Here is a 27,605-nt window from a genome sequence, read left to right on the forward strand (position 1 = left end):
GTCTCATCCAACCTTGATAGTGATGGTTTGTGCCTAGTCTTACTGGTTTTTCCTTTCTTTGTTTTGTTTTTTTTTGGGGGGGGGGATGGAGGAGGAGTGGATCTAGGGGAGAGAGAAGGTTGGGGGCTGAGGGGCTGAGAGAGGTAGGAGAAACTGGTAATGGTGTCATGTATATAAAGAATAAAAATTAACTAGTGGGAAAAACACATCTCTAGATTCAATGAACACAAGATCCCAGTGTTACAAAGTAGAGTGTCAAATGAATTTTAAAGTCAATATGATTAAAAATTAAAACCTAAGTACTCAGCACATAAGAGAACCTGACACAAAAATTAAGTAAATTCTTGTTTAAAATAAGGAGTAAGAGATGGTTCCGTGGTTAAGAGCACTTGTTGCTCTTGCACATCTGGGACCGGTTCAGTTCCCGGCATATACCTGGTGGTTCACATCCATGTTTAGTAACTCTGGATTCATGAGCTCCTACTTCCTCTTGTGATTTTAGAGGAGAGCAGGCTACACGTGGTGCACAGGCAAAAACACTCGAACACATACATTTTAAAATAAGCATGGTGGCTCCGGCCTGTAATCCGCTGGGAGCCTGAGGAGAGAGACCCTGTCTCCAAAGACACGGGAGAGCATGTCCACAACCCCAGAATTTGAGAGGTGGAGGCAGGAGGATCAGCTCAAGATCATCCTCCACTACATAGTGAGGTTCAGGATAGCCAAAGCGACCTGTATCTAAATTAAATAGTTAAAAATAAAGGAGGTGAGAGACGGTAGAGAGCAGGTGTAAAACGTAGAAGCTGAAAGAAAACAAACACCGGGATCTAATGCAGACTCGCTTGTTTCGGCACACGCTAGCGCTAGCGCGTCAAGTCACACAGGTCGCCAGCTTGGTCAGCAATTTACAGGACTGGAAAGACAAGCCCCCAAAGGCCTTCCATCTCCGTTATCACCACAACCTAGAAAGATAGAGCGCAGATTACTCTGTCCCCTGGAAGCGGACACAGAGACGGGATCACAAAGCTAGTAACTGGTTGGATTCCCTTCTGTGCATCTTCTGCAGCTGGGCCCTGGTCCTGATGTTGAGATCCAAAGAAGTGGCACACCTGCGCCTGAGCTGAAGGAGCCAACCAATGAAAACCCCGCATCCAAGGAGGTGGGACAGGGACGCTGCCAATGACTGAGCTCTCCCTGAGACAGACGTAGCTAATGAGGACTTCGTACTGCAGAGGGACGGTTGCTCGACCAATGAAAGACTGAGACCAGCCGGGCTGCTCTGCCGGATCGCCAGTGGGGCGCCAGGGCGGGGCGCACAGTCGAGCGCCAACCGCTAGAGGCCGATCCGCAGCGTGCTGCCCGTTCACCACCCGCCATGGCCCGCGCTGCCCCGCTGCTCGTCGTGCTGGCCACACTCCTCACCGCCGCCGCTGCAGGCGGAGATGCACCGCCGGGGAAAATCGGTGCGGGAAGGATGCGGTGGGGTGCTCACTAAGGACGGGCGGGAAGAGGGCTCGCAGATGACCTGGGGGTAGGGGAGGGCTGCTCCGGAGAGGAACTGGGTGTAGGAGAGGTTAGGGGCTGCTGGGCACGGAGAAGAGTGAATAGGGGAGGCGGGGATGGGGAGGTGGCTTGAGCACGAGGAGAGGGCCACCTGGGGAGGAGGAGGCCTGGGCAGTAATAGCCACTGACAGCTTGCTGTCTGCAAAGCACATGGTCACTGCACATTTGTTCTAGAGAAGCTGGCGGGTGACAGGACAGGAGCTGGGCGTGCGGAGGCGTTTGCCGGGGTTTGCTGAGGGCCTTGGTGTAGCAGAGACTGTGGCTGTTGGTTCCTGCAGGACGAGAGGCCCTTCCTTAGGATGAGAAAGTTCCGAGTCTGGAGAGCGCTTAGCAGGTTCTACGGGCACGGAAAAAAAAAGGCTTTGGAAGAGTAACATTTAACCAGAACTTCCGGTCTGTAAAAGGCAGTTCCTTCCACGGGACAGAACAATGGATTGCTGGGGGTGGATTTGTTGAGTGACAGAGTGGGGAACTTTTCCCCTCAGGCTCACTCTACTGCGCAGCTCCAGCCCAATATGGACAACTCTTAACGACAATCTTTTTTTTTTTTTAATTATTATTTGTGTGGTTTTCCCCCAACATTTCATTGCAAAGTTCTTCAGGCATACAGAAAAGTTGAAAGAATTTTACAGTCTCGTCCATGTGCCCACCACCCACCCACTCTGACATCTGGCATTTGCTACTAACACCGCTTACATTCCGGTGCATTTCAAAATAAACTGCAGGCACCGGGACACCTCACTAAATACACCCTTGTGCAGTCACTGTCACTACTGCCGCCTTTGTTCACAACTTTCTCTTTCTTTTGTTTTCACTCTGCATGACTCAGAGATTCTCAAATCTCTTTGTATATGAATTCCTGCAACCAGAAATGCTGAGCTCCTGGTTGTGGGCGGATAGGTGGGCCGATAGTGGAATATCAGGGACATCATAGACTTGCCTGGACCAGTAGAATTCTAAAGTTTAATTGTGTAAGAAAAAACTCCCCAACAGGCCACACAGGGTTAAAGCTGACCAAAGCATACTGGAAATCGATTTATGACTGAGTCCTTGGAAGAGAGAATCTTGGGGGTTGGGTGTTAAGAGAAGGCCTAATGGAGGTTGACTTTGGGGCAGACTTGGCAGGATAATGAAGTTCGGCAGGCGGGGACCAGGGATGTGCAGTACTCATTTTCCTAGGCAGCAGAACCAAATGGTGATTCCATAGCTTGCATCCCGCCTCCTTCCAGCTTGTCCCCAGACACACCTCACCCACCCAAGTCCTTCCCTATTGATGGCAAGCTGCCCTTTAGCTATCCTGAATGCCTTCAACCCCTTGATGATTTGGACTGGGCCTAGAACGGAGGAAGGCCAGGATGCTTCCTGTTTGAGGGCATAGTCCTTGGGCTCCAGCAAGGAGCCCTTAGAGTCCCCCGCACACCCATGGCCTGCGGATGCTGTCCTTTCTGCTCTCACGAACATGCAGGTTTTTCTCTATGTAAAGCCTGTAGCTGCTGCTTTCTTATCAGGATGCCTTGAAAGCCCGTGGCTCTACTTGGTTATGGATTGTCCTAGCTGAGCGTTCACGAGTCTCTGCCCATTGACTGCTTAGGCTCCTGGGAACCAAAATCCTCTTTGGTTCATCTTTGAGCCTTGGTACATCTTATAGGACAAAGCAGTGTTTGTTATGTGTACCCCATAAGCCTATGCACGGTGACATGACATCTTACTTATAGCCTGGGAGAGTGGGAGTTGAGTGACACCCCCAGACCTTGAAATGACCATTTCTTTGGAGAAAATGAGTAATTTAGGACTCTCCGGAGAAGAAGAGAAGAGAGCAAGTGGTTAAGAAAAAGCTAAGGGTATTCCTGGAAGTACCTTTTTGGTTTTTCAGACAGGGTTTCTCTGTGTAGCCTTAGCTGTCCTAGAACTCGCTCTGTAGACCAGACTGGCCTTAGAGGTCAGACATCTGCCTGCCCTGCTCCCAAGTTCTGAGATTGGAGGTGTGACTCACTCTCAAGTACTGAGGAAAAGCAGTTGGTTATTACAACATGCAAGAGATATTTCGTGGACTTTGCCACCTGCCAAGGTCTGGGGACAGAATCACCCTGCTTCCTCTTTGTCCTCAAACCTGTTGAACATGGTGTGGCAAAGACAGAGTGTGCTGCTGGGATATGTGTGAGATCCCTGCCTCTCCCTAGAAGGGGGCTCTGGCAAGCTGAGCTAAAGAGAGTCTCTCTTCTTGTCTGGCTGGCTGGGAATACTGGGCTGTCAGTGAGCGGAGAGCAGTGTTTCAGATACAGGACGGATGGAATCGCAGGGAAGGCAATAGGCCAACCCAAGGATTTCATAACGAGGTCACCCTCCTCCCTCAGGGCTACTTGTTGACTACTATCTGTCTAGACAGTGGTTCCCAGCAGCCTCAGGTGGTAGGTTGAACTTTGACCAAAGGCTGACACACTTTGCTTATAAAGAGCCAAGAGTAAATATTTGGGGCTCTGAAGGCCATCTTGTGACAGTACGTAAAAGAAAGGGTGTGGGCTTTAGTGGCAGATGTCAGCAGCATCAGGAGGCTGAAAGGGAGACTCACTTGAGCCTAGGAGTTCAAAGCTAGCTTAAGCAGCATGGTGAGACCTTATCTCAAAAAAGACAAGACCAACCAGGCTTGGCGACTCGTGCCTTTAAACTCAGCACCAGGGAGGTAGAGGCAGGCAGATCTCTATGAGTTGGAGGCCAGCCTGGTCTACATAGGGAGACATTGACACATACACACACACACACACACACACAGAGGTGGGGGTGGGAAGGTAGACCCATGCCTGTAAAACTTCTAAAACAAACCTGTACTTGGATTTTGGCCTGCGGGCTGTAGTGTATTAAGGAATGGTTTCCAGCCACCAACAGAAGTGTTTGGTTAGTAACTTTTCACCACTTAATCCTGAAATAAGCAAAATGGAGGAGTTGGGAAATTCTATAAAAATCTAAGTTTATTATCTGATGGTTTGTTTGTTTTTAACATTGATTGATTGATTGATATATGGAGAGAGGGTGCATACATGCCGTGGACCTCGTATGAAGAGCGGGAAACACCTCTCTCCTGCTAGGGTCTTCCTTTGGTGAGGGTGGTAGTAGGTACAAGAGGGGCTGGCAGCCTTTAATTGTTGGGCTTAAAGCATCTTAAAACTCAGACTGAAATCGCCCCCTTTGAGATGTCACAAGCCTGCTCGGTACAGTGCCAGGAGCCTGCGCTCTGCACGGGGCAGTGTAAAAGTAACCAGCCTCTCTCTTGTGCCATCTCTCCTTCCCGGCCTTGACTGGACTTGCTGACAGCTGTCATTGGAGCTGGGATTGGGGGCTCTGCTGTGGCCCATTTCCTTCAGCAACACTTTGGACCCCGAGTGCAAATTGTCGTCTATGAGAAAGGGAGTGTGGGTGGCCGCCTGGCCACCATCTCCGTCAACAAGCAGAGCTACGAGAGCGGGGCGGCCTCCTTCCACTCTCTGAGCCTCCACATGCAGGACTTCGTCAAGCTGCTGGGTGAGTATCCATCATGGGGGCTCCAGTGCCCGGTGCCTCAGGCTCCCGGGGGCCCAGACTCCCCCAGACCCTTAAGGTCAGATAGTCATTTAGTTCAATCTCCTCATTTTACAGATGGAGCAGCTGAGACCAGAGAGGGGAAAGAACTTGCCTGAGGCACACAGTGAGTTAGTTGCAGAGCCGGGATTAGAACTCAGGTTTGACTCCCAGACCAGTCTTTCCCTTTCAGCTCACTGCCTCTTAATTATGCAGTTACATCAGTGTCCACATCTTGTTGCCCACCAGATACCTGGTACCCTACTAGGTAGTATGTGGACATTACCTCAAACTCTACCAGCCTTCAGGATGAGAGACAGATCTCTCTCTAAAGAGACTGGAGCTCAAACCATTAACTTACTTCAGCTGAGATGACAATGCTATATAGGCAATAAAGCTGGGGCTCAAAGCCAGCATCATCTAAACTCCAAATACACACCCTGTTTGCTCAAGACATCCCAGCTTTCAGAAGTGGTCCTGCAGAATCTTGTAACAAAACAAGCAAACTCATTCACTACATCAGGGTATGCCATAGCAGAAGATTGGCATGTCCTCTCAGCCTAGCCTCTTCATACTTGGGGTCAAAACACAGTGCCGTGTAAGCACGCAGTAGACTATCCGGGATGCAGGATGCTGTTAAGGAACGGGATAATGTATATGGACTAAGTCATGGCCATATGCATACATATTCAGGAGCGGAGTGGTCCTTTGGAGTGCTGAGAAGCTAGAAGGAACTTATGTGAGGTCAGGACCCTATCTCAATGCCAGCCCTGTCACTACAGCCTTTAGACATTCTGAAATGGTAGCCTTTCCCTCACTCTTGGCTAAACGGATCTGCTGTTGAGAGAAATACAAAATGGTACATTGTTTCCATCTTCATTTCAGTATTCATTAGCATGCTGCCTACAGACAAGTAGCATATAGGAACAAAATAGACAGCTCCTGCCATTTGCATCAGGAAGATCCCAGTGCCAGGGTCTCCTGGGGTCTTTGAAGGGGAGCTGAGGGGGCTGCTGGTCTCCCCGTAGGGCTGAGACAGCGGCGCGAGGTGGTGGGCAGGAGCGCCATCTTCGGCGGAGAGCATTTTGTGCTGGAGGAAACCGACTGGTACCTGCTGAACCTCTTCCGCCTGTGGTGGCACTACGGCATCAGCTTCCTGAGGCTGCAGATGTGGGTGGAGGAAGTCATGGAGAAGTTCATGAGGTAGGGCAGGTGGAGCTGCAGAGACGCTCAGGAGACCGGGAGGGAGGGTAAACCCAAGGGCCCTGCACAATCCACTACAGGCTCAGAGCAAGCCCCAGTCCGTGTGGGACAGGGCCCCGGCCATGCCACACTAACTCCATTCTTTCCTTCCACCAACGTTCGGAAGCATGGGTTGCAAACTCAGTAACTTTTCAAGGCTGAAGTGCGGCATGCCTACTTGGGGCACCCGAGGGGAAGAGCACGGGGAGGCGGGGTGGCTCCAGGAGTACATCCGGCCGGCCGGCCATCTGAGGGAAGCAGCCCGCTGCAGCACGCCTGGGGCCTGGGGCCAGCCTCAAGGAATCGCGACAGGAACATTTACAACTTTTCAGTGTTTACCTCCAGTTGGCTTTGAGAGCCAAGTGAAACACCTGTGTAGGCTCTCTGCAGCCTGGGGTCACCCGTTGGCAGGCGTGCGGTCCCCACCTTGTCTCTAGAACAGTGGTTCTCAACCTTCCTCATGATGTGGCTCTGTATTACAGTTCCTTGTGCTGTGGCGAGCCCCAACCGTAAGATTATTTTTGTTGCTACTGCAATCTTGCTAGTTGCAGGTCTTAATGTCAATATCCAATATGTAGGGTATCTGATATGTGACCCCTGTGAAAGGGTTAGTCAACCCCCAAAGGGGTCGCAACCCTCATATTGAGAACCGCTGCTCTAGAACATTCTCTCTTGGTCTGAACCAGCTCTGTACTCACACGCCAAGTGTCCACACCTTTTCTGTAAGCCCTCTGCTTCCTGGAGGCCCCTCTGGTCCCACCACAGATCCTCCTCAGTGTCACATGCCCAGGTGTGGTCCCAAAGCACCCTCCTCTACCTCTCTGCCCTTCTCCACTCACTCCCTTTCCACTCTGTGATTAGGCCATCCAAGGTGACACGTCTTCTTGACATTCTCCAGGTATCCCCCAGAGATGCTGCTCTTCTGCTCTGTCTCTCCTTTCTTTCTTTTTAAATTAATTTATTCTTTGAAAATTTTATATATGTATGAATTGCATTCTGGTCAAATTCCTCCTTCTTCCCTCCTTCCTCTTCTCTCCTCCCTCCTTTCTCTTCCCTCCTCCTTCCTCTTCCCTTCTCCTTCCTCTTCCCTCCTCCCTCCTTCCTCTTCCCTCCTCCTTCCTCTTCCCTCCACCCTCCTTCCTCTTCCCTCCTCCCTCCTTCCTCTTCCCTCCTCCCTCCTTCCTCTTCCCTCCTCCTTCCTCTTCCCTTCTCCCTTCTTGCTCTTCCTCCCTCTTCCCTCCTCCCTCCCTCTCTCTCCCTCCCTTACTCACCTCTCTTCCACTCCCACCAAGTCCTCATCCCACTTTCGTGTCTTGTGCCTTTTTTCTGTGTTTGCTTTGCCATTCCCTGGGCTTAACCAGGGCTGCTCACACGGGCATTGGTGTGGAGCTGACCTCTGGGCATTGGTGCAGAGCTGACCTCTGGGCATTGGTGCAGAGCTGACCTCTGGGCATTGGTACAGAGCTGACCTCTGGGCATTGGTACGGAGCTGACCTCTGGACATTGGTGTAGAGCTGACCTCTGGGCATTGGTGTGGAGCTGACCTCTGGGCATTGGTGCGGAGCTGACCTCTAGGCATTGGTGTAGAGCTGACCTCTGGGCATTGGTGTGGAGCTGACCTCTAGGCGTTGGTGTGGAGCTGACCTCTGGGCATTGGTGTGGAGCTGACCTCTGGGCCTTGGTGCAGAGCTGACCTCTGGGCATTGGTGCAGAGCTGACCTCTGGAGTATGGGTCACTCTCTGGTGAAGACAGTGACTTTCTGTCTCCAGCAGCCCTGACTTGCCTTTAGCTTCCTAGGATGGGCTGAGGCCCCGTGAGCTCCTTCCCCATCATGACTGATGGTTTATAGGGCTCTATCTTCTGCATGCTCTGTGCAGGCAACGCCAGTTGCGTGAGTTCCTGAGTGCCGCAGCCATGGCACGCGCACAAGACTATTTCACAGCCCTCCTCTCCACCAGCCAGCGTTCTCTTTTCTCTTCTTTTTTTCTTTTGTAACCTTCTTCCAGCCTCTGCTTGGCACAGAGTCTCACTATGTAGTCCAGCCTGGCCTCCAACTCACAATCCTCCCGTCTCACCCGCCCACGTCCTGGGACTGCATCACTTCCGTCATGTCCACAGTCATGTTCCGCCCCCTCTTTCCATCCATATGCTTTTCTTTCTCATCGTTTTTAAGTAACCCTGCCATGCTGACTGTTGTCTATGGCAGAAGCAAGTTCTACCCGTCTTCTTCCGGTCTTGCAGTCCTATCTACCCTCTTGACACTGCTGTCTAGTGGCCCAATAGACAACCAAGTCCAGGCCTTCGATCAGCAGGTGGTTCCCATCCGGGCTAGTTCAGGGGCCAGAATGCCAGTGAGGTCCCAGACAGGTCAAGCCCCAGGGAAGGGCGGTAGTGGTGTGAGGCTGTTGCCATCAGCCTAGCTTGATGCTTGAAGCCAGGACAGATCCGAAGCTAGGAAGACAAAATCCACTCGTGCTCAGAGACATATCAGCACCTGGGGCAGGAAGTGTAATGTAACTGTCATCCAGCAGGGCCACACTAGGAAGCCTATGGGATCCTGCACTATCTGTCTTTCTCTCTGCTCTGTCCCTGTGCCACCAGTGACGAGGTACAGACAAGCCCAGTATAAGCCATAGAACAGGCCATAAGGGTGGAGTGGCAGGCCTGCAGGAGGACCTCATGATGGGTGGTCAGCCCAAAAGCCTGTCTGCACAGGACTCCAGTCCCTGGCTTCTCCTAGGATCTACAAGTACCAGGCTCACGGCTACGCCTTCTCAGGGGTGGAAGATCTGCTCTACTCACTGGGGGAAGCCACCTTTGTCAACATGACCCAGCGATCCGTGGCTGAGTCCCTGCTCCAGGTGGGCGTCACACAGCGCTTTATTGATGATGTCGTCTCTGCTGTCCTACGGGCCAGCTACGGCCAGTCGGCATCAATGCCCGCCTTTGCTGGTGAGTTTTTAGCCCTCAGCCTGTCTGTCCTTGCTGCCCGCTTACTTAGAGCAAGCTAGGTCCCGGGGAGACCCTCTGGCTTATTAGCGTGGACCTCATCCTTTTCTTTCCTTCTTTATCCACGTTTTCAATCTTAAAACCACATTGTGTTTAATGTCCGTTATCCACACTCATGGTTGGGAGGAGTCGTTCCTGGGATGACGGCCAAGCATCTTTCTTCTCTCTCCCAGGAGCCATGTCTCTAGCTGGGGCTCAGGGCAACCTGTGGTCCGTGGAAGGGGGCAACAAACTGGTTTGTTCTGGTTTGCTGAAGCTCGCCAAGGCCACGGTGATCCATGCCACGGTGACCTCTGTGACCCTGCACAGTACAGGTAAGTGAACAGAGCCGGAGTCGTGTCCATGCCTTTCCTAGGCAGCCCCTTTTTCTCTGCTGTGCCTCAATCTAGTGGTCCGCGTAGGAAAATATTTTTCAGAAAAATCAGTGGAAGGCCTACCACCACTAGAGGGCACTGTTGTGGTTTCCCAGAAAGAGCTAGAAAGCTTCTTTCTACTTTTGTCCCTTTGAGCACTGAGAATTTCAGTGGCATCCTTACCTCAGCCAGTCAGCAGCAGAAGCAGCGGAAGGACTCGGGCTTTCTAACGGCCCGATCAGTGCTTGGCCAGCAGCTGCTCAGTATGGGAAGGAGGCAGCTCAGGTGCCCCTGACACCAGACTCTGCCTACACCGCCGGTGCTGGGTCCCACAGGGCAGGTGGGTGGGTATAAATCAGTGTTTATGTTCTCTCCGGCTAGAAGGGAAAGCCCTGTACCAGGTGGGATACGAGAGTGACAAGGACAACAGCTCCGACTTCTACGACATCGTGGTCATTGCCACGCCCCTGCACCTGGACAACAGCAGCCACAACATCACCTTCGAAGGCTTTACTCCACCCATCGATGACATTCAGGGCTCTTTCCAGCCCACCGTGGTCTCGCTGGTCCATGGCTACCTCAACTCTTCCTACTTTGGTTTCCCCGACCCTAAGCTTTTCCCCTTCGCCAACATACTCACCACAGACTTCCCGAGCTTCTTCTGCACGCTGGACAACATCTGTCCTGTCAACATCTCCGCCAACTTCCGGCGGAAGCAACCCCAGGAGGCCGCGGTGTGGCGAGTGCAGTCCCCGAAGCCCCTCTTCAGGACGGAGCTGAAGACCCTCTTCCGTTCCTATTACTCGGTCCAGACAGCCGAGTGGCAGGCCCACCCCCTGTATGGCTCCCGCCGCACCCTCCCGAAGTTCGCGCTCCACGACCAGCTCTTCTACCTCAATGCCCTGGAGTGGGCGGCCAGCTCGGTGGAGGTGACGGCTGTAGCTGCTAAGAATGTGGCTTTGTTGGCTTATAACCGCTGGTACCAGGACCTGGACAAGATTGACCAAAAGGACTTAATCCATAAAGTCAAGACTGAGCTGTGAGGGCTGCAAGGAGAGCCCCGGAGCTCTGCCCCTCACTGCGGATGGAGCGCACTCCAGCAGCACGGACTGGCGAGGCGGCTTTCTCTGCCCTCATGTATGAGCGGCTCCCCCATGTGGGTCCAGGTGATCTACTGTCTGCTGACCCAAGGATCCTCCTAGAGGCTGCCCTTTTCATTTTTTTAAGGGAGTGATTAAGAAAAGGGAAGGAAATTCAAGTCAGTGTTTGAGTTTTTAGGTTTGGCTTTGGGTTGGTTTTTTGTTTGGGGGTGTTTTTGTTTGTTTTTGTTTTGTGGAGTTTGGGTTTTGTTTTTGTTGGGTTTTGGTATTTTTGCTTGTTTCTTTGTTTGTTTTGTTTTGTTTTTTGTTACAGTTTTTCAAAAAGAAATAAAAATTCATCCTCCAAGGCACTGCAGATTTCGTTTCCTCAGTAGAAGCCAAGATGACTAAGAAGGCGGATAGAGCAGAGAATTCCTTATTTGTTTGTTTATTTTGTTTCGTTTTGTTTTGTTTTGATTTGTTTTTGTTTTTTAAGTTTTTCGAGACAGGGTTTCTCTGCGTAGCCCTGGCTGTCCTGGAACTCACTGTGTAGACCAGGCTGGCCTCGAACTCAGAAATTCACCTGCCTCTACCTCCCAAGTGCTAGGATTAAAGGTGTGCACCATCACTGCCTGGCTCTGTTGTTGTTGTTGTTTAAAGATTTATTTATTATAAGTACACTGTAGCTGTCTTCAGACACACCAGAAGAGGGCATCAGATCCCAGTTGCTGGGATTTGAACTCAGGACCTTCAGAAGAGCAGTCAGTGCTCTTAACCACTGAACCATCTCTCCAGCCCTGAGAACTCCATTTTATTTCATTTCTGTCTTCTATCCCCATCTTCCCAAAACGCACAGCTTTGAGGTAAAACATTTACAACCAGCTACTAAAAGCAGAAGGCAAGGTCAGAAGATAAGCATTTGGATGGGTTGTTTGGAGTGGATTCTAGCTCAGAACTTCCTTAGAGATCATGTCCACACTTCCGACCTAAGGGAGAAACGTTTCCCTGCACCTGCCTTCAGCAGAGCTAGGGCTGTTTGTCAATCATTCAGAATGGAAACAAGCCGGGCTTTCGGGAGAAGAGACCCTTTTGCCATTCCCTGGAGGTACTGGCCATCCTCTTTCTGCAAGGGCACAGCAGTCGTGTGATGGATCTGTCTTGCAAAGGAGACAAGTCCTCAGAGACAAGTCCTACCTCACCCCCCAAAACCTCCTCCTAGCTGGGCAAAAAGAAGCATGGGACAGAGTTCTTCGGAGCTTAATCTGGTGCTTTCTCTGCCCTAGCTTATGAGAGAAAGAATTGTGCTTTGCTTCTTCTATAAACTATAAAGATCAGTAGGTTGGAGCTGGAGACTTACTTCAGTAGGAGAGTGCTGGCCTAGCATTTGGGAGGCCTTGGTGTTGACTCCCGGAGCCATTAAATAAATAAATAAAATTAATATTGAGTATGGGCATAGCTCACCAGAGGGCATATGTTTGGCATGTGTGAAACCCCTGGTTCAGGTATCAGCACCACCATTACTTTTTAACAATGGAATGAATGTCTTCATTCCTTTGGATCTGGGCCTTTCTACTGAAGGAGCACAGGAAGAAGTAGAATCACAGAAGAAGGCGCACAGTATGGGCCGCCTACCCACATAGACACATAGACACACAGAAGCAAGCAGACACACAGACACACACCACTCAGACTTGTTAAGCTGGGTTTTAGGGGAGATGCTTGGGTGCACAAAGAAAACATTGCCACCTGCAGATTCTAGCACAGGCTTGCCCGACAGATATTCCTGAGAGTCATCCGGCTGCTTCCATCCGCAGGGAAGACCAAAGCCCACATAAGCGAGAACATAACTTGCCCGAGGTCTCGACTAAGTGTTAAAGAACAACCTGGATCCAGAGGTCACCTTAATTGAGTTCAGCACAGAGCAGAGCAGAAGCCCCTTCCGGGCAGTGAGACTTACATTGGAGCACAGGCTCTGCTATAGCAATGTCCAGGAAGAGATGGGCTTTAGGGCACGCGTGATCTGGATGTGGTAGGTGTTACAGAAGCCCTAAGACTGGCACACCAGTAAGACAAATTTGGTTGAAGTACAAGAAAAACAAATGAGAACTGAACAATGAAGAAAAACTGGTTAAAATGACTTGAGACCATGTGCAGAGTGCAAGGCAATCCCCAGATCCTTCTCCTACAACCAAAGACTGCTTCCAACAGCACCCCACCCCCACCCGGAAGGTTCTGCCACAGCCACTGAGCCAAGTGCGTAACACAGGCCATGTAGACCAGCCCTGCGCCAACACCCATAGCCAGGGAAGGGCGAAGTGCTGATTGGTGGGGCTTCAGACATCTGTCTGGTAATGGGGACAACAGGGTAAACTGATTTTCTTAGAATAACAGGTTCTAATAATATAATCCCTAGAGCAGGGGTCTTACCCAAGTGTCAAGGCTGTGAAGGGACCCGTGTACCCCCGACCCAAGTCCCCCAAGTTCAATGACATCGGTCCAAATATGTGATAGTGTCTTTCAATTGGTCAGATGACTCAGGCTATCTGTGTTTGTCAGAAGACCCAAGACAACATACTCTGTTATATAGCATACTCAATTAACCATCCCTCCTTCAGATCCCTAAGGAGGGTGTGGCTTAGACCCCAGGCAGGTTCTAGGCTAGGCTGGGGCTTCTGCTAAAGTGGAGCTGGCTACCCTCTTCAGAGTCCTTTGCCTGAATGGGCTGGTCTAAACAGCTCCAATTCAGAGCCATTCACTCCCAGTGCCCTCAGGCCTGCTCACCCAAGCCTTCAAGGTCAGTACTTTTGGGATAGATTCCAAAAAGGGGTGACATAGAGACAGATCGGCTGAAAGCTGGTCCCAGGGCCCAATGTAGCCTTCTCGGGCCAGAACGAGCAATCCCACCCCACCCCACCCCCACCCCAGGCCCAGAGAGGCTTGTGAATCTGGCCAGTAAAACAGAAAAGGGGCCATCCAGGTGGCCCATAGTCCTCAGTACAGTATAAGGAGCATTTGAAACCCTGCACACAGGCTAAGAATGTAGCTCGACGACAGAGTCCTTGGTTAGTGTGCACAAAGCCTTGAGTCACGGTCATCCCTGCTTGTGATCCCAGCCTTCAGGAGTAGAGGCAGGAGGATCAGAAGTTCAAGGTCATCCTTGGCTATATAGTAAGTTTGAAGCCAGCCTGGGGTACATAAAATTCTGTCTCAGAAAAAGAAGTGGGGAAAGGGAGCGGAGAGATAGCTCAGTGGTCACTGACTGCTTACTTTTCCAAAGGTCTTGAGTTCAATTCCCAGCAACCACATGGTGGCTCACAACAATCTGCAATATGATCTGACGCTGCCTTCTGGTGGGTCTGAAGACAACTACAGTGGACTCATATACATAAAATAAATAAATAAATCTTTAAAAAAAAAAAAAGGAAGGAGGGAAGGAAGGAAAAAGGAAAACCACAAATGTTCTACTTTCTAGAGCAGATTACCCAAGATGGCCAACCCTCGAGGATAGAATGTTAAGGAATGCCTTTCTCCTCACCTAGTCATGAAACAGCACTAAGGAAAGCTAGGGGGCAGATGGTAGGTCCCCTCAAAGCCTGCATTTATCTACATGTTGTGTTTCTTTAAGTGTGCTGCATACAGATGTGTAGTGCTCATTAAGGCAGACATGGCCACTACCCCACAGACTGGAAGTTTCTCACAGGCCAGTGGAAAACAGGAAATGTAATGAGCTTTAGGCCCAAGTACAGTTCTGGATTCAGTCTAGGTTCACTTTGCCCAGTGGCTGAGCTACCCTGCTCAAGCCCAAGAAGAGGCCGAGTTTCAGGTCAGCAAGATGGGTTAAGACACTTGCTGCCAAGCGTGAAGACCTCGGTTCAATGCCAGGAACCCACAGGTGGAAGGATGTTACCCTGTGAATTTCACAACTGCCTGTGGTATGCATTCATACACGCATCCCCTCCCTATCTCTCTAAATGTTAAGAAAATTACACAGTTTTTTAAGAAGTGGCTACAGCTTTAAGTCACAGGATTGTAAAGACTGGAAAAGAACTTGATAGTGAAACTGATAGCGATGTACTCACTTTACAGATGAGGACCCAGCAGTAGGGAAAGCCCCCTTCCTAGCATAAGGAGCATAAGGCTGGAGAGATGGCTCAGCGGTTAAGAACACTGCCTGCTCTTCCTGAGGTCATGAGTTCAAATTCCAGCAACCACATGGTGGTATACAGCCATCTATAATGATATCTGATGCCCTCTTCTGGTGTGTCTGAAGACAGTTACAGTGTACTTACATATAATAAATAAATAAACCAAGCCAGGTGGTGGTGGTGTATGCCCATAGTCCCAGCACTCTGGGAGGCAGAGGCAGGTGGATTTCTGAGTTTGATGCTAGCCTGGTCTACAGAGTGAGTTCCAGGACAGCCAGGGCTACACAGAGAAACCCTGTCTCAAAAAAAAAAAAAAAAAAATCCAAAAAACCAAAAAAATAAATAAATAAATCTTAAAACAAAAAGAACCCAAGTATATACTAAGCATTGCCAAGATTCTGACACGTCCTCTGTAAGGGTGGCCCCTCTTGCCGAGATAAGGGGCTCCTCCTACCCTCCCTACCTGTGTTCTCCCAAGGCTTCTACGGCTCAGCTTCTCCCAAGGTGACTTCCTGTAAAGCCATGGACCTAGAGAGCACAGGGCTCTGTGGGTAGAGAACTCAGGAAGACAGTTCATAGTTAGCATGTATAAAGCCTGGGTTGGATTACCCTGTACTGAGGGACATCCAGAGACCAGAGAGCATCTGTGGGAGCCTTAGAGACAAGCAACCCCTGCAGAAGTGTCTGCTAAAGGGATCTGCAGGAGCTGGCACGTGGACTGTATTTTCCATGTGTTTGGAGCCAGGCCAAAACTTCCCAGGGTAATTTTAACCAGTATACACACTCTACAACAATACCAAAAAAGGTAAGTTACTTTCCAGCCCAGACAGGCACATACCTAACCATTGGCTTTTCACGAATTAGTTAAAACATTGCACACTGAAGCAGCTGTATGCCCCGGAGTTCAAGCAAGCAGCCAAGTGAAATATCCTACAGGGGGCTATTGACCCTTTCCCAGAGGGTAACTCCAAAATGCTAACTCACCCATGGAAAATAGCCCAAGCCCCTCAGCTGTCCTGGGGGGGGGGGGCAGGTATTTTTAGAGTCCAGGACAGCTGATTAGGGATTTGCTGTGGGGTTAGAAGGCCCAGGGGGTAAGATTCAATTTCAAGGGGGAAGAATTAGCATCAGGGGGGCCAAAAACCTGTAGGGGCTTTAGGATAATCCTTTCCATACTGCCTGTGCTGCTCAGTAGAATGTCTTGCTGTGACCCAGTGGTTCTCAGAGTTTGGTCACAGATGGGAGCATAAGCAAGGCCAAGACCCACCATGTAGTAATTAAAAGAAGTCACTGTACTGGTGCCCACGCGTGATGCTGGGCCAGTGGTCTGGCTGAACAAGTCTTCCAGGTGGCTGACTCACACTGACATTTTGAGGGTCATGGATACATATATTCAGCACTTCTGGGGATACATACATACATACATACACACACATAATATAGATATCATATTCATTCGTGTGTGTGTGTGTGTGTGTGTGTGTGAGAGAGAGAGAGAGAGAGAGAGAGAGAGAGAGAGAGAGAGAATATTTTCATGCCTTTTTGGCAAGCAGAGGTCCTTTAAGGGAGGTTATCTCTGTTCTTCAAAGAATCCTGGGACTTAGGGCAACCTTTCCTTCCAGTCTGTGACAAAGGTCAGCTTCACAAAGTCGGGAAGAGGCTGAGTTCTAGCTTGTCACTGCAGAGCCTGGAGCCAGGCTCTTCTTAAGAGTAATTACTGGGCTAGAGAGATGGCTCAGTGGTTAAGAGCACCGACTATTCTTCTGAAGGTCCTGAGTTCAAATCTTAGCAACCACATGGAGGCTCACAACCATCCTTAACAAGATCTGATGTCCTCCTCTGGAGTGTCTGAAGACAGCTACAGTGTACTTACATATAATAAATAAATAAATCTTTTTTAAAAAAGAGTAATTACTAACTTAAAAATTCTAGTAACTTTGAGTTAGTTGGCTTAAGACTACTGGGCTTCTTTTACACAACTGCTACAGAGACTCAGAGCCCAAAGAAAACCCACCATGATCTTAAAAGAGAAAAAAAAAAATGAGAGTAGTATTTGTTTCCTGAGAGATTACCGTGTAGCCAAGGCTGTACTCATAGACAAGGATGGCCTTGAGTTTCCTGACCTACCCACCTCCGGAGCACTGGGAATACAGGCTGGCACCACCCCCACTGAGTTTATTGGTGCTAGAGATGGAACTCAGGGCTTCGTTTATGCTGGGCAGACAAGACATTCATCAACTGAGCTACATCCTCAGCCCAGCATTTTCTAATAGTCTGGTTCACTGTTGGAGAGCCAAGTCCTAGAAAATGCTCATGGGTCTGGAATCTGTGTCCCAGGGATCTCTACCAGCGACACAATTTTAGCTTCGTAGTCACAAGGAACAAGCCTGATTCCTTCCTTTACAGAGAACAACGTTTACTGTTTATCAGCCTTGAGGGTCACAGTGGGTGCAGGGAGGGAGGGGGGTTGTTGCAGCGGCCACCCGGTTGGGGGCTGGTGGCTCAGAAGATGCAGGTGCAACCCACTGCGATGGTCTCCATGACGACACGCTGGCGGCAGGGCCCGGGGCGAGGAGGTTGCGGACAGAGGCGGCGGCGCACTGGCACCTGGCTGAACACTGGCACGCTCACCATGCTGCGGTCCTCTTGCATGGTGAAGGGGTTCACGCAACCCAAACATAGGCACCGCGCCTCCGGCAAATCCGCGGGGATGCGGCTGGGGTCGTGGTTGATGCTGCGGGAAGGTGGGGGGGATGGGGGAAGCAGGGTGAGCGTGCCAGGAGGTAAAACAAAGGGCTCTGCCAATGCCAACCCCTGCGCGGTTTGGGTTAGAGTTAGGGTTAGCACTAACAGCCAGTGTGTGTGTGTTGTATGGAACTCCTCCTTCTCAAAGAGCAGATTCAAATCTGAAAGCTGGTCGCTGATAGTCAGGGTCTGTGAAACCAGGATCCTCCTTCAACCAGAAAGATACCATGGGGACTACAGCAAAAAACAAGTCCGCCCTCTTCCTTCTCTGCCCTATTTTTCTATTGTGGGGAATTAATCTAAGGAGATAAAATATGCACACATGGGTGTAGAATATTCATTGCAAGAGAATCTGGGCCTGTTTTCTATTGTGTTACTGAGCTTCAACAAACTTTGGAGTGCTGTGGTTTGGTTTGGGCTTCTTTTGTTTGTTTGTTTGTTTGTTTGTTTCTTTCTTTCTTTCTTTTGTTTCTGTCTTTTTTTTTTTTTTTTTTTTTTTTGGCTTTCCCATTTTTGAGCCAATCTTGTTTTGCATCTCTGACTGACCTCCTGCTTGCAATCCTCTTACCTCAGCCTTCCCAGGGTTGGAATTATACCAGGCTCAGCTCAACAAGTTGTTGTTGATTTGTCTGAGTCAGGGGAAGACCTTGCAAGAAGCTGGAGGAAAACTTTTGGGAGTCAGTTCTCTCCTTTCATGCTGTGAACTCTGGGGATTGTATTTTTATACACATGCCTCGTTATAAGCATTTCTGTCCTAGACTTTAGGCATTCACAGGGGGTTAGGGGGGGTCCCAGATTCATTTTTCTTCTCTGTCTCAACTTCCTCCTCAGTTAGAAAGGCGTGAGAGGTAAGAGAATTAGACCTGGGAACGTACGGCCTCAGTCACCTTCCTTTGCTTGGGAGCTTCTTGGAAATGAATTGGAAACCTCTTCAATGAGTCTACAGTTTTACAATCTCCCTGACTGACGCATGGGCACAGCCAAGTAGGAACAAGCTGTGGCCTGAAGAATTCTCAGTGACTCTCTTGTCACATTCCAGGGCTACACCCCTCCACACAGTAGCCACCAGCTACATACGCCAACTTAAAGTTCAGTCTATAGTCCTTTAGTCTCATTAGTGACTTGGTTACCCCAGTGGATTTTATTAAAGGCCATTCTGGCCTACAATGCTAGTCTAGAGTCTTAGCGTGGCTGGGAGATCTCTGGGCTGAGTTTGTGAGTGAACTAGCCATTTCTTTATTCCATTTAATCCATGTAGCTTGGGTTCCTCTCTTTGTGCATGTCGGCCTAAGAGGTGGACACGGAGATGGACACACAGACACTGCTTCTGCAGCCCAGAGCAGCAGAGAGATTCCCAAATCAAAGTGGGGACTGTGCAGGGTAAGCAGACGAGACAAGTAAAACACTGTGTTCCTGGCATCCGTCCTAGGGAGTTTGACCGGGGGAGCTCAGGAGCGCTGACGTGTTTCTGAGGCAGACATTAAGAAGGCACCCATCTGGCGTGAAAGATGTGAGCCTCGCCAGCAAGCGTGAACCACAGTGTTGGACAAAGTACCTTAGAAACATCCCTGGAGGATTAAAAAGGCAGTGCTGTCTATGGGTACCTGTTTATGACAGCTTATGACGTTTATACCAACATTGCTTCCGTTGACAGCTGGGGAAACTGAGGCTTCAGCAAAACTAATCAACTGACTAAAAGCCTTAGAGTTGGTAAGGGGCAGATGTGGGGTTAAAACCCATCCGAATCCAAAGTCTTGATCACATTTGTCTGGGACAGTGGGCAAGGTGACCTGCTGTGCCCAGCCCACCTACCTATAGCCCCATGGTGACAGGCTCCTCTTGTTGGACAACCACAGCTGCAGGTTGACTTCACATTTCTTCTTGGCTGGCTCTGAGCTGTTCCTCAGCTGGGCCACCATCTCTCCAAGGTTCCTCTCGTACTCCTCCATTCGAGCGTAGGGCTTTACTCGAGACACCAGGTCCAGCGGCACCTGGTGAGGCCCAGGAGCCAAGGAGCCAGGCCTCCCTTGGCCTTTCCTTTTGCCTTTGGTGTTCCGGGGGTGGCTTGGCACCAGGAAGATGGAGATAGCAAGAAGGAAGAGCTGGAGAAGAAGGCTATTGGTCAAAGGCTAGAGCCAAGTCTCTCAGGGAGGAGAGAGGTCTTTTCATGGCTACCTTGCATATGGACACCTGCTTTGGGTTGGGCACTGGTAACACCACAAACCCTCACAGGCTCTCTTGAAGTCCTTAAAATAGGGAGTCTCTTTATGGTTGCTTCCCAGAACTGCTCCACAGTCTACTAACTGGCTCTCCCAAACCTGTATGGCTTCCAGTCAGTTCACCACACCTAGGCCCGCAGCAGCCATTGAGAAGCACATCTGACAGTATCTCTTTCCCCCTAATGCCCTTCCTGAGGCCCTCAGGGGTCTCCTGTGCCCCCTCCTTGCCTCCTCTGTGCCTGTGCTCAGCCTGTCCCTTGCTGCTGCGAGAGGGATTTTGCCCAGATCTCTGCCAACAGAAGTCTACCTTTTCTGTTTACCTTCCGAACACCTTGCCCAGCGGTGGGCTCAAGGTCACTCCCTCAGCAATGCTTCGGGACATCTTGGAGTTGTCATGACCCACGTGCCCCTCGAATGCTTGCAATTGCACTTGGTCACATGATTCGTTGATGTCCTCTTGGCTGCCTGAGTTCCACCCCCAAGGCACGGACTCCCTGAGAGCACTGAGCTCCTCTCCACACAATTTTCTCCCTCGTGTCTGTGTCTGCATGGTGTCAGACATCCTGGAGCACAGAGTGAATAGATTCCGCCACTGAGCCTGCCCTGAAACTCAGTTGTGATAACTGTGGGGGTGGGGCGGAAAAGTAGCCAGAATGACAAGGGGGGGTGGGCTGGAGGCCCGGGGCTCACACTTGGCGTGGGTCAGCGAGGTGGCTGGGCCCAGCTTTTGTAGAGACTCATCCAGTGGATAAGAAGGAGGAATCGTGAGCTGGAGAACTCTTCCAGGGGTGTGGAAGAGTGAGGGGAGTTTTTGGAGCTGCTTACAGGCTTTGCTGGAGGGAAATGAGTTGAAACAGAGTGGGCGAGAAGCAGGAACACCCACACGAAGCTGGCTCATGCTTCCTGTGAGACTCCATTTCCAGAGCACCCACTCAACACCGCTACCACCTCCCTCCCCCTCCCCCTCCTTCATAGCCTACCTGCCTTTCCCCATTCCTGGAATGTGATTTTTGTCACTGCTTTTATGAGTCGTACCTGGACCTCTCAGTCCACAGGGACTGGGCCTGGTTTCTTATCCAGGCTACCCAGCAAGTTTCAATCCTTGGGGAACAAGTCCCTGCATAGGCCCTCTTGGCAGAGCCACTTGCTGGCCTAAACAGCACAGCAGTGAATCGGATTGCTAAATTCTTCCTCTTGGTCCTACGTTCTGCTGCAGAAATACTTCCCTCACTCGGGGCTTTCTCAGTGAAGCGTCCCACACACTCCTCACCTCACCTTGCAGGGCAAGCATGGACCAGACTCAGCGGCCCCTCCCTCAGTTTCCAGATGGCGAACAAAGACAGGAGGACTTGCCTAAGAGCATGCATTCTGCCCAGACCCCCAGAAGCCAGGCCTGGAAAAACCCCAGTGCCTGAGTCTGTCCAGATCTCCCCAGTCGTTTCTGTCTGAAAGGGGTTCAGTGTGGCCAGGTTGTGTCCAGAACCGGAGTCCCGGCCTTGGACCATGACTGCAGGCTGAGACTGAGCTCTGTTTCTCTGTGGGCCTGGAGGAGAGGACAGAGCTGGTCCCCGCAGATTCCAAGCCAAACACAGGCAGCCATTAATCAATGGGGAAGAAACATTTACAGAGAAGGTGAAGGTGGGGTAGGGGAGCACCACGTACCAGGCTGTGAGGCCAGTCCATCCCATCAAGTCAGGCGGCGGGCCTGCCTGCAGCTGCCACCCGCCAGGAACCCCAGATGCCGTGGAGAGAGAGAATGGCAGTGACAGGATGGACTGAGGCAATTATAGCTCCACAGGGGGCTGCTGGGGGGTGTGGGTGGGTGGGCTCACTGTCAGCTGGGAGTCTTGGGCCTCCAGCTGACTGTGCCTTAGCACAGTGGCAGGCGGTGAGGGGTGTGGGGGCAGGCCAGGAGCCAGGCTGAGGTGCCCAGGGGCTGTTGACCAAAGGACAATGCCCTGTGTGTCTGGTGGGGCCCTGGCTGATGGCACCTCTGCCTGTGGCCTGCGGCTGGCTGACCAGCCAGCACCCACAGCGCCAGTTGAGACAATCAGCTTCGTTAGCTTTGGGGATGGCAAGGGGGTGAGGGTGGAGGAGGGAATGGGCTGCCAGTTGGTCAGGAGAGAAAAACGCACTGAGACGGGGTTGGCCCAGAGCCAGGGAGCACTGTCTCCCTGGGAAACAACCCCAGGCACTCCAGTCAGCCTCAGGTGAGCTTGGCTGCCCACCCTCTAGGGCGCAGGCAGGGAAACTGAGACCTGAACAAGAAGGAGATTTCCCCAGTATTCCACAGTGAATTAGCAGTGTCAGTCAGGGCTAGACTTTTGGGCCTGGTTCCTATCCAGAACTCAACACACCATCCCACACTGTTTGTGTTGGGATATTTTCTGCACAGTTCTAGCCCTCTATGAACATGTTTCTGAGTGTGTGCTCCACCCAGGCCAAGGTGCCCATGCCTAAAAACTTTGTAGCCAACTGTGACAGCCTTCATGGAGTAATACTTGCCACCTTGCATGAGAGATCTCCATCCCTTGCATGACTACTTGTAACCTTGCATGACTACTTGTAACCTTCCTTCTCTCGGCCTCAGTTATACTCTCTGTATAATGGGAGGTACACCGTGGGAAGAGTGACCCGGCTGACTCCTACTTAAAGCGTAAATCTGTTTCCACATCTCTTGATGTTACTTTGGAGGATATATATATATATATATATATATATATATATATATATTCCCTGTCAGAGCTGGCCATGCTTGGCACAGAGTAAGCATCCAACAAACACTTTACTGTTTATTATAAAATGATGCTGTGATAATTATTATGCTGTTTATCATAAACAACAGCCGCCTTGGTATTAGGGCTTACGCATCCCCACACCTCTCCCTGTACCCCTCAAACCCACCCTTCTGGCTGAGGCACTGCATGCAGCCTTCTTAAATCAGGCCACAGCTTCATGAGCCCAGGTGACCCCTGGGTTCACAGGGCCCCAAAGGCTAAACTGACCGTCCTCTGTGGCTAAGGCCAATCACTTTGAGGGGACAGCCAACAGAATGGAAGCAGGCACCAAATGCATTCTCTGGGAGGTGGGAATGGCGTTGAGGGAAAAGGGGGCGAGTAACCAGGCGAGTGCCTCATCCTGTCTTGCCGAGGGCCAGTCTTGGCCATTTGCAAGAACCAGAGAGGGGAGGAGAGGCTCCTGAATGTCACAAGATTAGTCTGTGTGGGGCAGGTTTCCACAGCATAACTGAGGAGCTGGTTGGGGCATGAGCTCCTCGAGAGATACCACCATATTTGGTCAAATACTAGACAGGGCTCTGTTTTGTCCTTGGAAACTCCAGAGGGCGGGAGACTCTGAAATACCTCCTTGGGCAACAAGCCCCCACCCCCTGGCTGTCCCAGCCCCTCTTTGAACAAATGAAAGAACCTGGCTAAGGAGTGAATGGGGGCAGCTTGCATAGTTCTTCGCTTTCTTCTGCTGCTACGCTAGGGTCCGTAGAGACGGGAGGCAAATGAAAGATAGGTACTAGAATAGAGAGGTTCCTCTGCCTTTCGGGGCCCCATAAATAGCCATTCCTCTCACTTGCTAGTGTATGCCATTTTTTTCTCCTGATTCTTGGGGAATGAAAGAGCAGCTGCCCAGCACCCAGATTCGGGGTGTGCTAATAAAGATTCCAAAATAACGGAGTCTGGCAGTACAGCCTGTGGTTGCATCGATTGGAAAATGGAGGCACAAGGATCAGGCGTTCAGGGCTCTCTTCGCCTACACATCAAATTCAAGGCCAGTCTGGGATACAGAGGCCCAGTCTCAAGGAAGATAAGAAGGGCATTGGTTGATTTCTAGTGTTTTAATCCAGAGATCTTGACATAGGAAACACAGGAATCTTCATTTTTAATACAAATCCAGTCTGGAAGCATCAGAGGTCCTTACCACTCTCCATCCATGGATAAAACACAGGGTAGGTGGGTCTTCCCAGGTTCACAGGGGCTTGCCCAGGCTCACCCAGCACTTGTGCTGGGACCAGAAGCAGAACTAGAGCTAGGCCATTCCCGAGAGCTCAGATTGCTCACAGTGGGCCCCAGGGACAGTAGAGGAACCATTACTAGTTTCCCCATTCCCGACCGACCTGTCTTGGACCAGACAGACCAGACGCCTCCTCCTCCAGCCTTGGCTTTGACACACCACCAAAGGGTCGTCTTCTCATAGTGATGTCTGGTATGTGGACCAGTGGATACTGTCAGAGGTCGGTGCCAGGCCCAAGAGGAAGGAGAAGAAACCAGGACTTGGAGGTTCCTCTTGCCTCGTGTGTAAGGATGGGGTCCTTGGGTCTTTATGAATAAGGGTTAGGAGCAGATGTGAAGAAAGACAGAGCAGATGGTTGGATTGGCAACTGGCAGAAGATGTGATATGGGAGTCTCTGGAAGGTCTCTCAGACCTGATGAGCGCTTCATTGTACTCACCACTAGATGGCGCCAACAGAAAGCCAGACAGCCCTGAAGAGCAGTTGTGGCTCATTTCTTCCTTCTGGAATAGATTCTGAGGCTAAGCAGGATCTCCAGTGGGAGGGTAAGGCCCGTGCTTGCTGCCCTTGGCTTCCCAGGAACACTGATGTTGAGAACCAATGCTAAGGACGTCTTCCACGTCAGAGTAGGAATAGTCATCCCAGCCTGTGGAGGGCAGTTACTGAGAGTTTCTATCTGGTGACTCCAAGCACATCCTTCCCTTTGAGCACCTACTGTATACTAGGCCTTTCAGAAAATAGCAACTATGGAGCTGGAGAGATAGCTCAGTTGACAAAAATGCTGGCCACATAAACATAAAGGATTTGGTTCCATCCTCAGACCCTAAGGAGAAAAGCCAGGAGCTCTGGTACACACTGTTCTCAAGTCAGGGAGGCAGAAACCAGCAGATTCCCTAGAACTTGCCTGTCAGCCAGTCTAATCTACTTGGCAAGTCCTAAAGCAATGAGAAACCCTGTCTCAAAACACAAGACGGAAGCCAGGCGTGGTGCTACACCCCTTTACTCCCAGCACCCAGGAGGCAGAGGCAGGTGGATCTCTTGAGTTCGAGGCCAGCCTGGTCTACAGAACAAGCTCCAGGACAGCCAGGCCTACGAGTAACTGTGTCTGGAAAAACAAAATCAAGATGGCTGGCTCCTGAGGGGCGACATCTGAGGTTGTCCCCTGGTCGTCTTCACCTACAGGTAGCAGCACACATGTTCACACATACATGCACATACGCACATGATTGGGAGACGGGGACAGAGGAAGGAACTCGTGAGGAATAAGTTATTAGTTAGTGCCTGCCTCCTGGGTGCCAGGCAGGGGCTAACGCCTTCAAGAGTGTTGTTTCGTAGAACGACCCCAGCACACCTGAAGTGAAGCCCTACTTTGTTCTCTGTTGATAACGGGGCGGGGGGGGGGTGGGGGTGGTGCTGAGGCGTGGAATGTCCATTTAACCATTTCCCCAAAGTCTCAGAAGACACAAACAAAGCAAGTCCATTTTACCCCTACATCTCCTGTGGTGCAGGCGGGAGACACTGCCCCCAAGTGGAGTGGGGTGGCTGTCACGCCTCAGCCTCACCTCCCAGTCTCAAGCCAGCCAGATGGGGCAAGGTTAGGATCACACGGCAGGAACTCCAGTCCTTTGGAGACCTGAGAGCTCCCAAGCTCGGGGACGGGCGGGGGCAGTTTAGCTATAACATTTCCGACACACAGAGAGCACAACGTGAGGCATTTCGTCAAACCAGTTGTAACACGGGATGGAGATGCCGGAACTCAGGGTGAGAGATTAGAGCTGTGGGGAAGCCAGAGGAGCAGGTACATCCTCCAGAGTAGTTAGGACCACACAGGTGATGGATTTTAGTCTTGGTCCTCTCTTCCTCCTCACAGCTGTGTGACTTTGGGAAAGAAATTGCCTTTGTTTCTTTTGTTCAATAGAGATAACAGGGAGGGGGTGGGAATGTAGCTCTCTTGGTGGATCGAATGCTTGCCCGGCTTGCACAACACCCTGGGTTCAATTTCTGGCACTGCGTAAACTAGGTGTGGTGGCTCGCGCCTCTGATCCCGGCATTCAGAAGGCAAAAGTGTGAGAATTAGAACTTTAAGACCATCCTCAGCTATAGAGTAGATTTGAGGCCAGCCTAGGCTACAAAAGACCCTGTCTCAAAACAGCAACCACTTGATTTTCAATGGAACTCTAATGAGAATGTGCATAAAAGGGCTCTGTGCAATGCCTGGCCAAAGTGAGTGTCCAGCTCATGCGGGCAGACATGGGAATTGCTATTAGGAAAATGAGTTTTAGCTTGGGCTTTCCGGGATGCTTTGGGTGGGGGGGGGGAGGTGTTCCTAAGTAGAAATTTGGCATTATCAAACGCGTAGGGGTGAGGCTGTAACCAAAGGGAGAATGCAAAGACTTTTCGATTCAGTGTGCCCACCCTGGAGCCTCAGTCAGGCCAGCAGGCTCTGAGGGATGCAGGCCCAGACCTTGGTCAAGGGGATCCAGTTAGGTCAGGGAGGCAGGAAGAGTCTCACAGACATCCCTCCAGGAGGCCTGGTCTCCTCTGCCATGCTGTTCGCCCCTCCCTCCTGGGTAGGAACCCTTCTTCACAAGCCCTTATTTGCACAAATGCCTGCCTCACTGCTCACTGCAGAGCCCCAGCCAAGAGGGGCTATTTTAAGCTCCAGAGACAGGAACATTGCTGGTGGGAATAGCCCAAGCCAACAAGTTCCCAGTTCTCAAAAAAGGGAACGCGGCTGGGTGAATGAGCCGTGTAGAGGGGGCAGCCACGTCAGCAGGACCCTGGGCCTAGGCCAGACACTAGCGTCTGCACCCCACACAGTGGATGTCCAACAAGTGTGAATTGGACTTGGTTCTCTGGTGACCAACCCTGAGATGTCCGTCGGCCCTTCGGCCAGTGTCCAGCCTTGAAAATACCAAGGCCATGCTTCTAGGCTGCAGACTGACTGCATGCTTGCTTTGTTGTCTGGTTAGCACTCACTACCCAGAGACATCCCCACAGGCAGGGACACTTTGCCAGCTCTTCCAGTCAGGGTCTTTGCTGGTGACCTCCCTGCCTTCCAGGGCATCCTTCTCTTGAGATGCACATTCCACCGTTGGTATAACAGGCATTTCATATTTGGTCTCTTTGGTCTCTTTTTATCGTAAATTCGTTTCTTGTGCACTTTCATGGGTGTATTCTTGTGCTTTCGTTTTTCATGAAGACTAATGTTTAGACATAGACTTTGAACCAAAGCAACCTGAACCCCAATCAGAGGCAGCCGCTGGGCTGTTTGTGGTTACCTGGGGCAGGTACCCCAACTTCCATCAAGGGAGTGGGAGTAATGAAAGGGAGGTCATATGTGTGACCTGTGCCTAAGTGTGCCACGAACGGCCTGCCTGCTGTTTGCCTGAACATGCTGTTCTTAGCTCTGTCCAACCAGGTAGCATAACTCTATAGTCAGTTCGGTTCTAAAACTTTCTCGTTCCCAGAGAGACCCCAAATAGAAGGAAGGGCTCTAGGGAAGAGTGGGAACCCCATATGTGGGAACCCCATATGTCTCAGCAGAGGTAAGAAGCCTGGCTCATGCAAGACAGGTGGGGGACCAGGCTTCCCAAACTTTAGAATCTCCCAGCAAGAAGTCCCCGACCATCTGCATAGGACTCAGGACCTCACGAGCATAGTCCTCCTGCCAGTA

The 27,605-nt window shown here is 50.9% G+C and overlaps 2 protein-coding genes across 3 annotated transcripts; one reads left to right on the plus strand and one right to left on the minus strand.

Moving 5' to 3' along the window:
• The first annotated feature begins 1,298 nt into the window (after window positions 1–1,298).
• Window positions 1,299–11,427, plus strand: Pcyox1l (prenylcysteine oxidase 1 like). Of its 2 annotated transcripts, none has more exons than XM_052155763.1 (6): window positions 1,299–1,463; window positions 4,873–5,079; window positions 6,144–6,318; window positions 9,099–9,310; window positions 9,541–9,681; window positions 10,102–11,427. In XM_052155763.1, the coding sequence occupies exons 1-6, from the start codon at window positions 1,376–1,378 to the stop codon at window positions 10,761–10,763; spliced, it is 1,485 nt and encodes a 494-aa protein (XP_052011723.1). In that variant the 5' UTR covers window positions 1,299–1,375; the 3' UTR covers window positions 10,764–11,427. The 2 variants fall into 2 exon arrangements, with proteins under 2 accessions (XP_052011723.1, XP_052011724.1); XM_052155764.1 differs by lacking the exon at window positions 1,299–1,463 and adding an exon at window positions 5,194–5,242 and having other exon boundaries at window positions 4,983–5,079.
• Window positions 11,428–17,446: 6,019 nt separating this feature from the next.
• Window positions 17,447–21,591, minus strand: Il17b (interleukin 17B). Its single transcript, XM_052156052.1, has 3 exons — window positions 21,571–21,591; window positions 19,502–19,791; window positions 17,447–17,678 (listed from the first exon to the last, which is right to left on the minus strand). The coding sequence occupies exons 1-3, from the start codon at window positions 21,589–21,591 to the stop codon at window positions 17,447–17,449; spliced, it is 543 nt and encodes a 180-aa protein (XP_052012012.1).
• Window positions 21,592–27,605: the final 6,014 nt, after the last annotated feature.

Source organism: Apodemus sylvaticus, chromosome 13 (genome assembly GCF_947179515.1).
Source record: "Apodemus sylvaticus chromosome 13, mApoSyl1.1, whole genome shotgun sequence".
Classification (NCBI taxonomy): Eukaryota; Metazoa; Chordata; class Mammalia; order Rodentia; family Muridae; genus Apodemus; species Apodemus sylvaticus.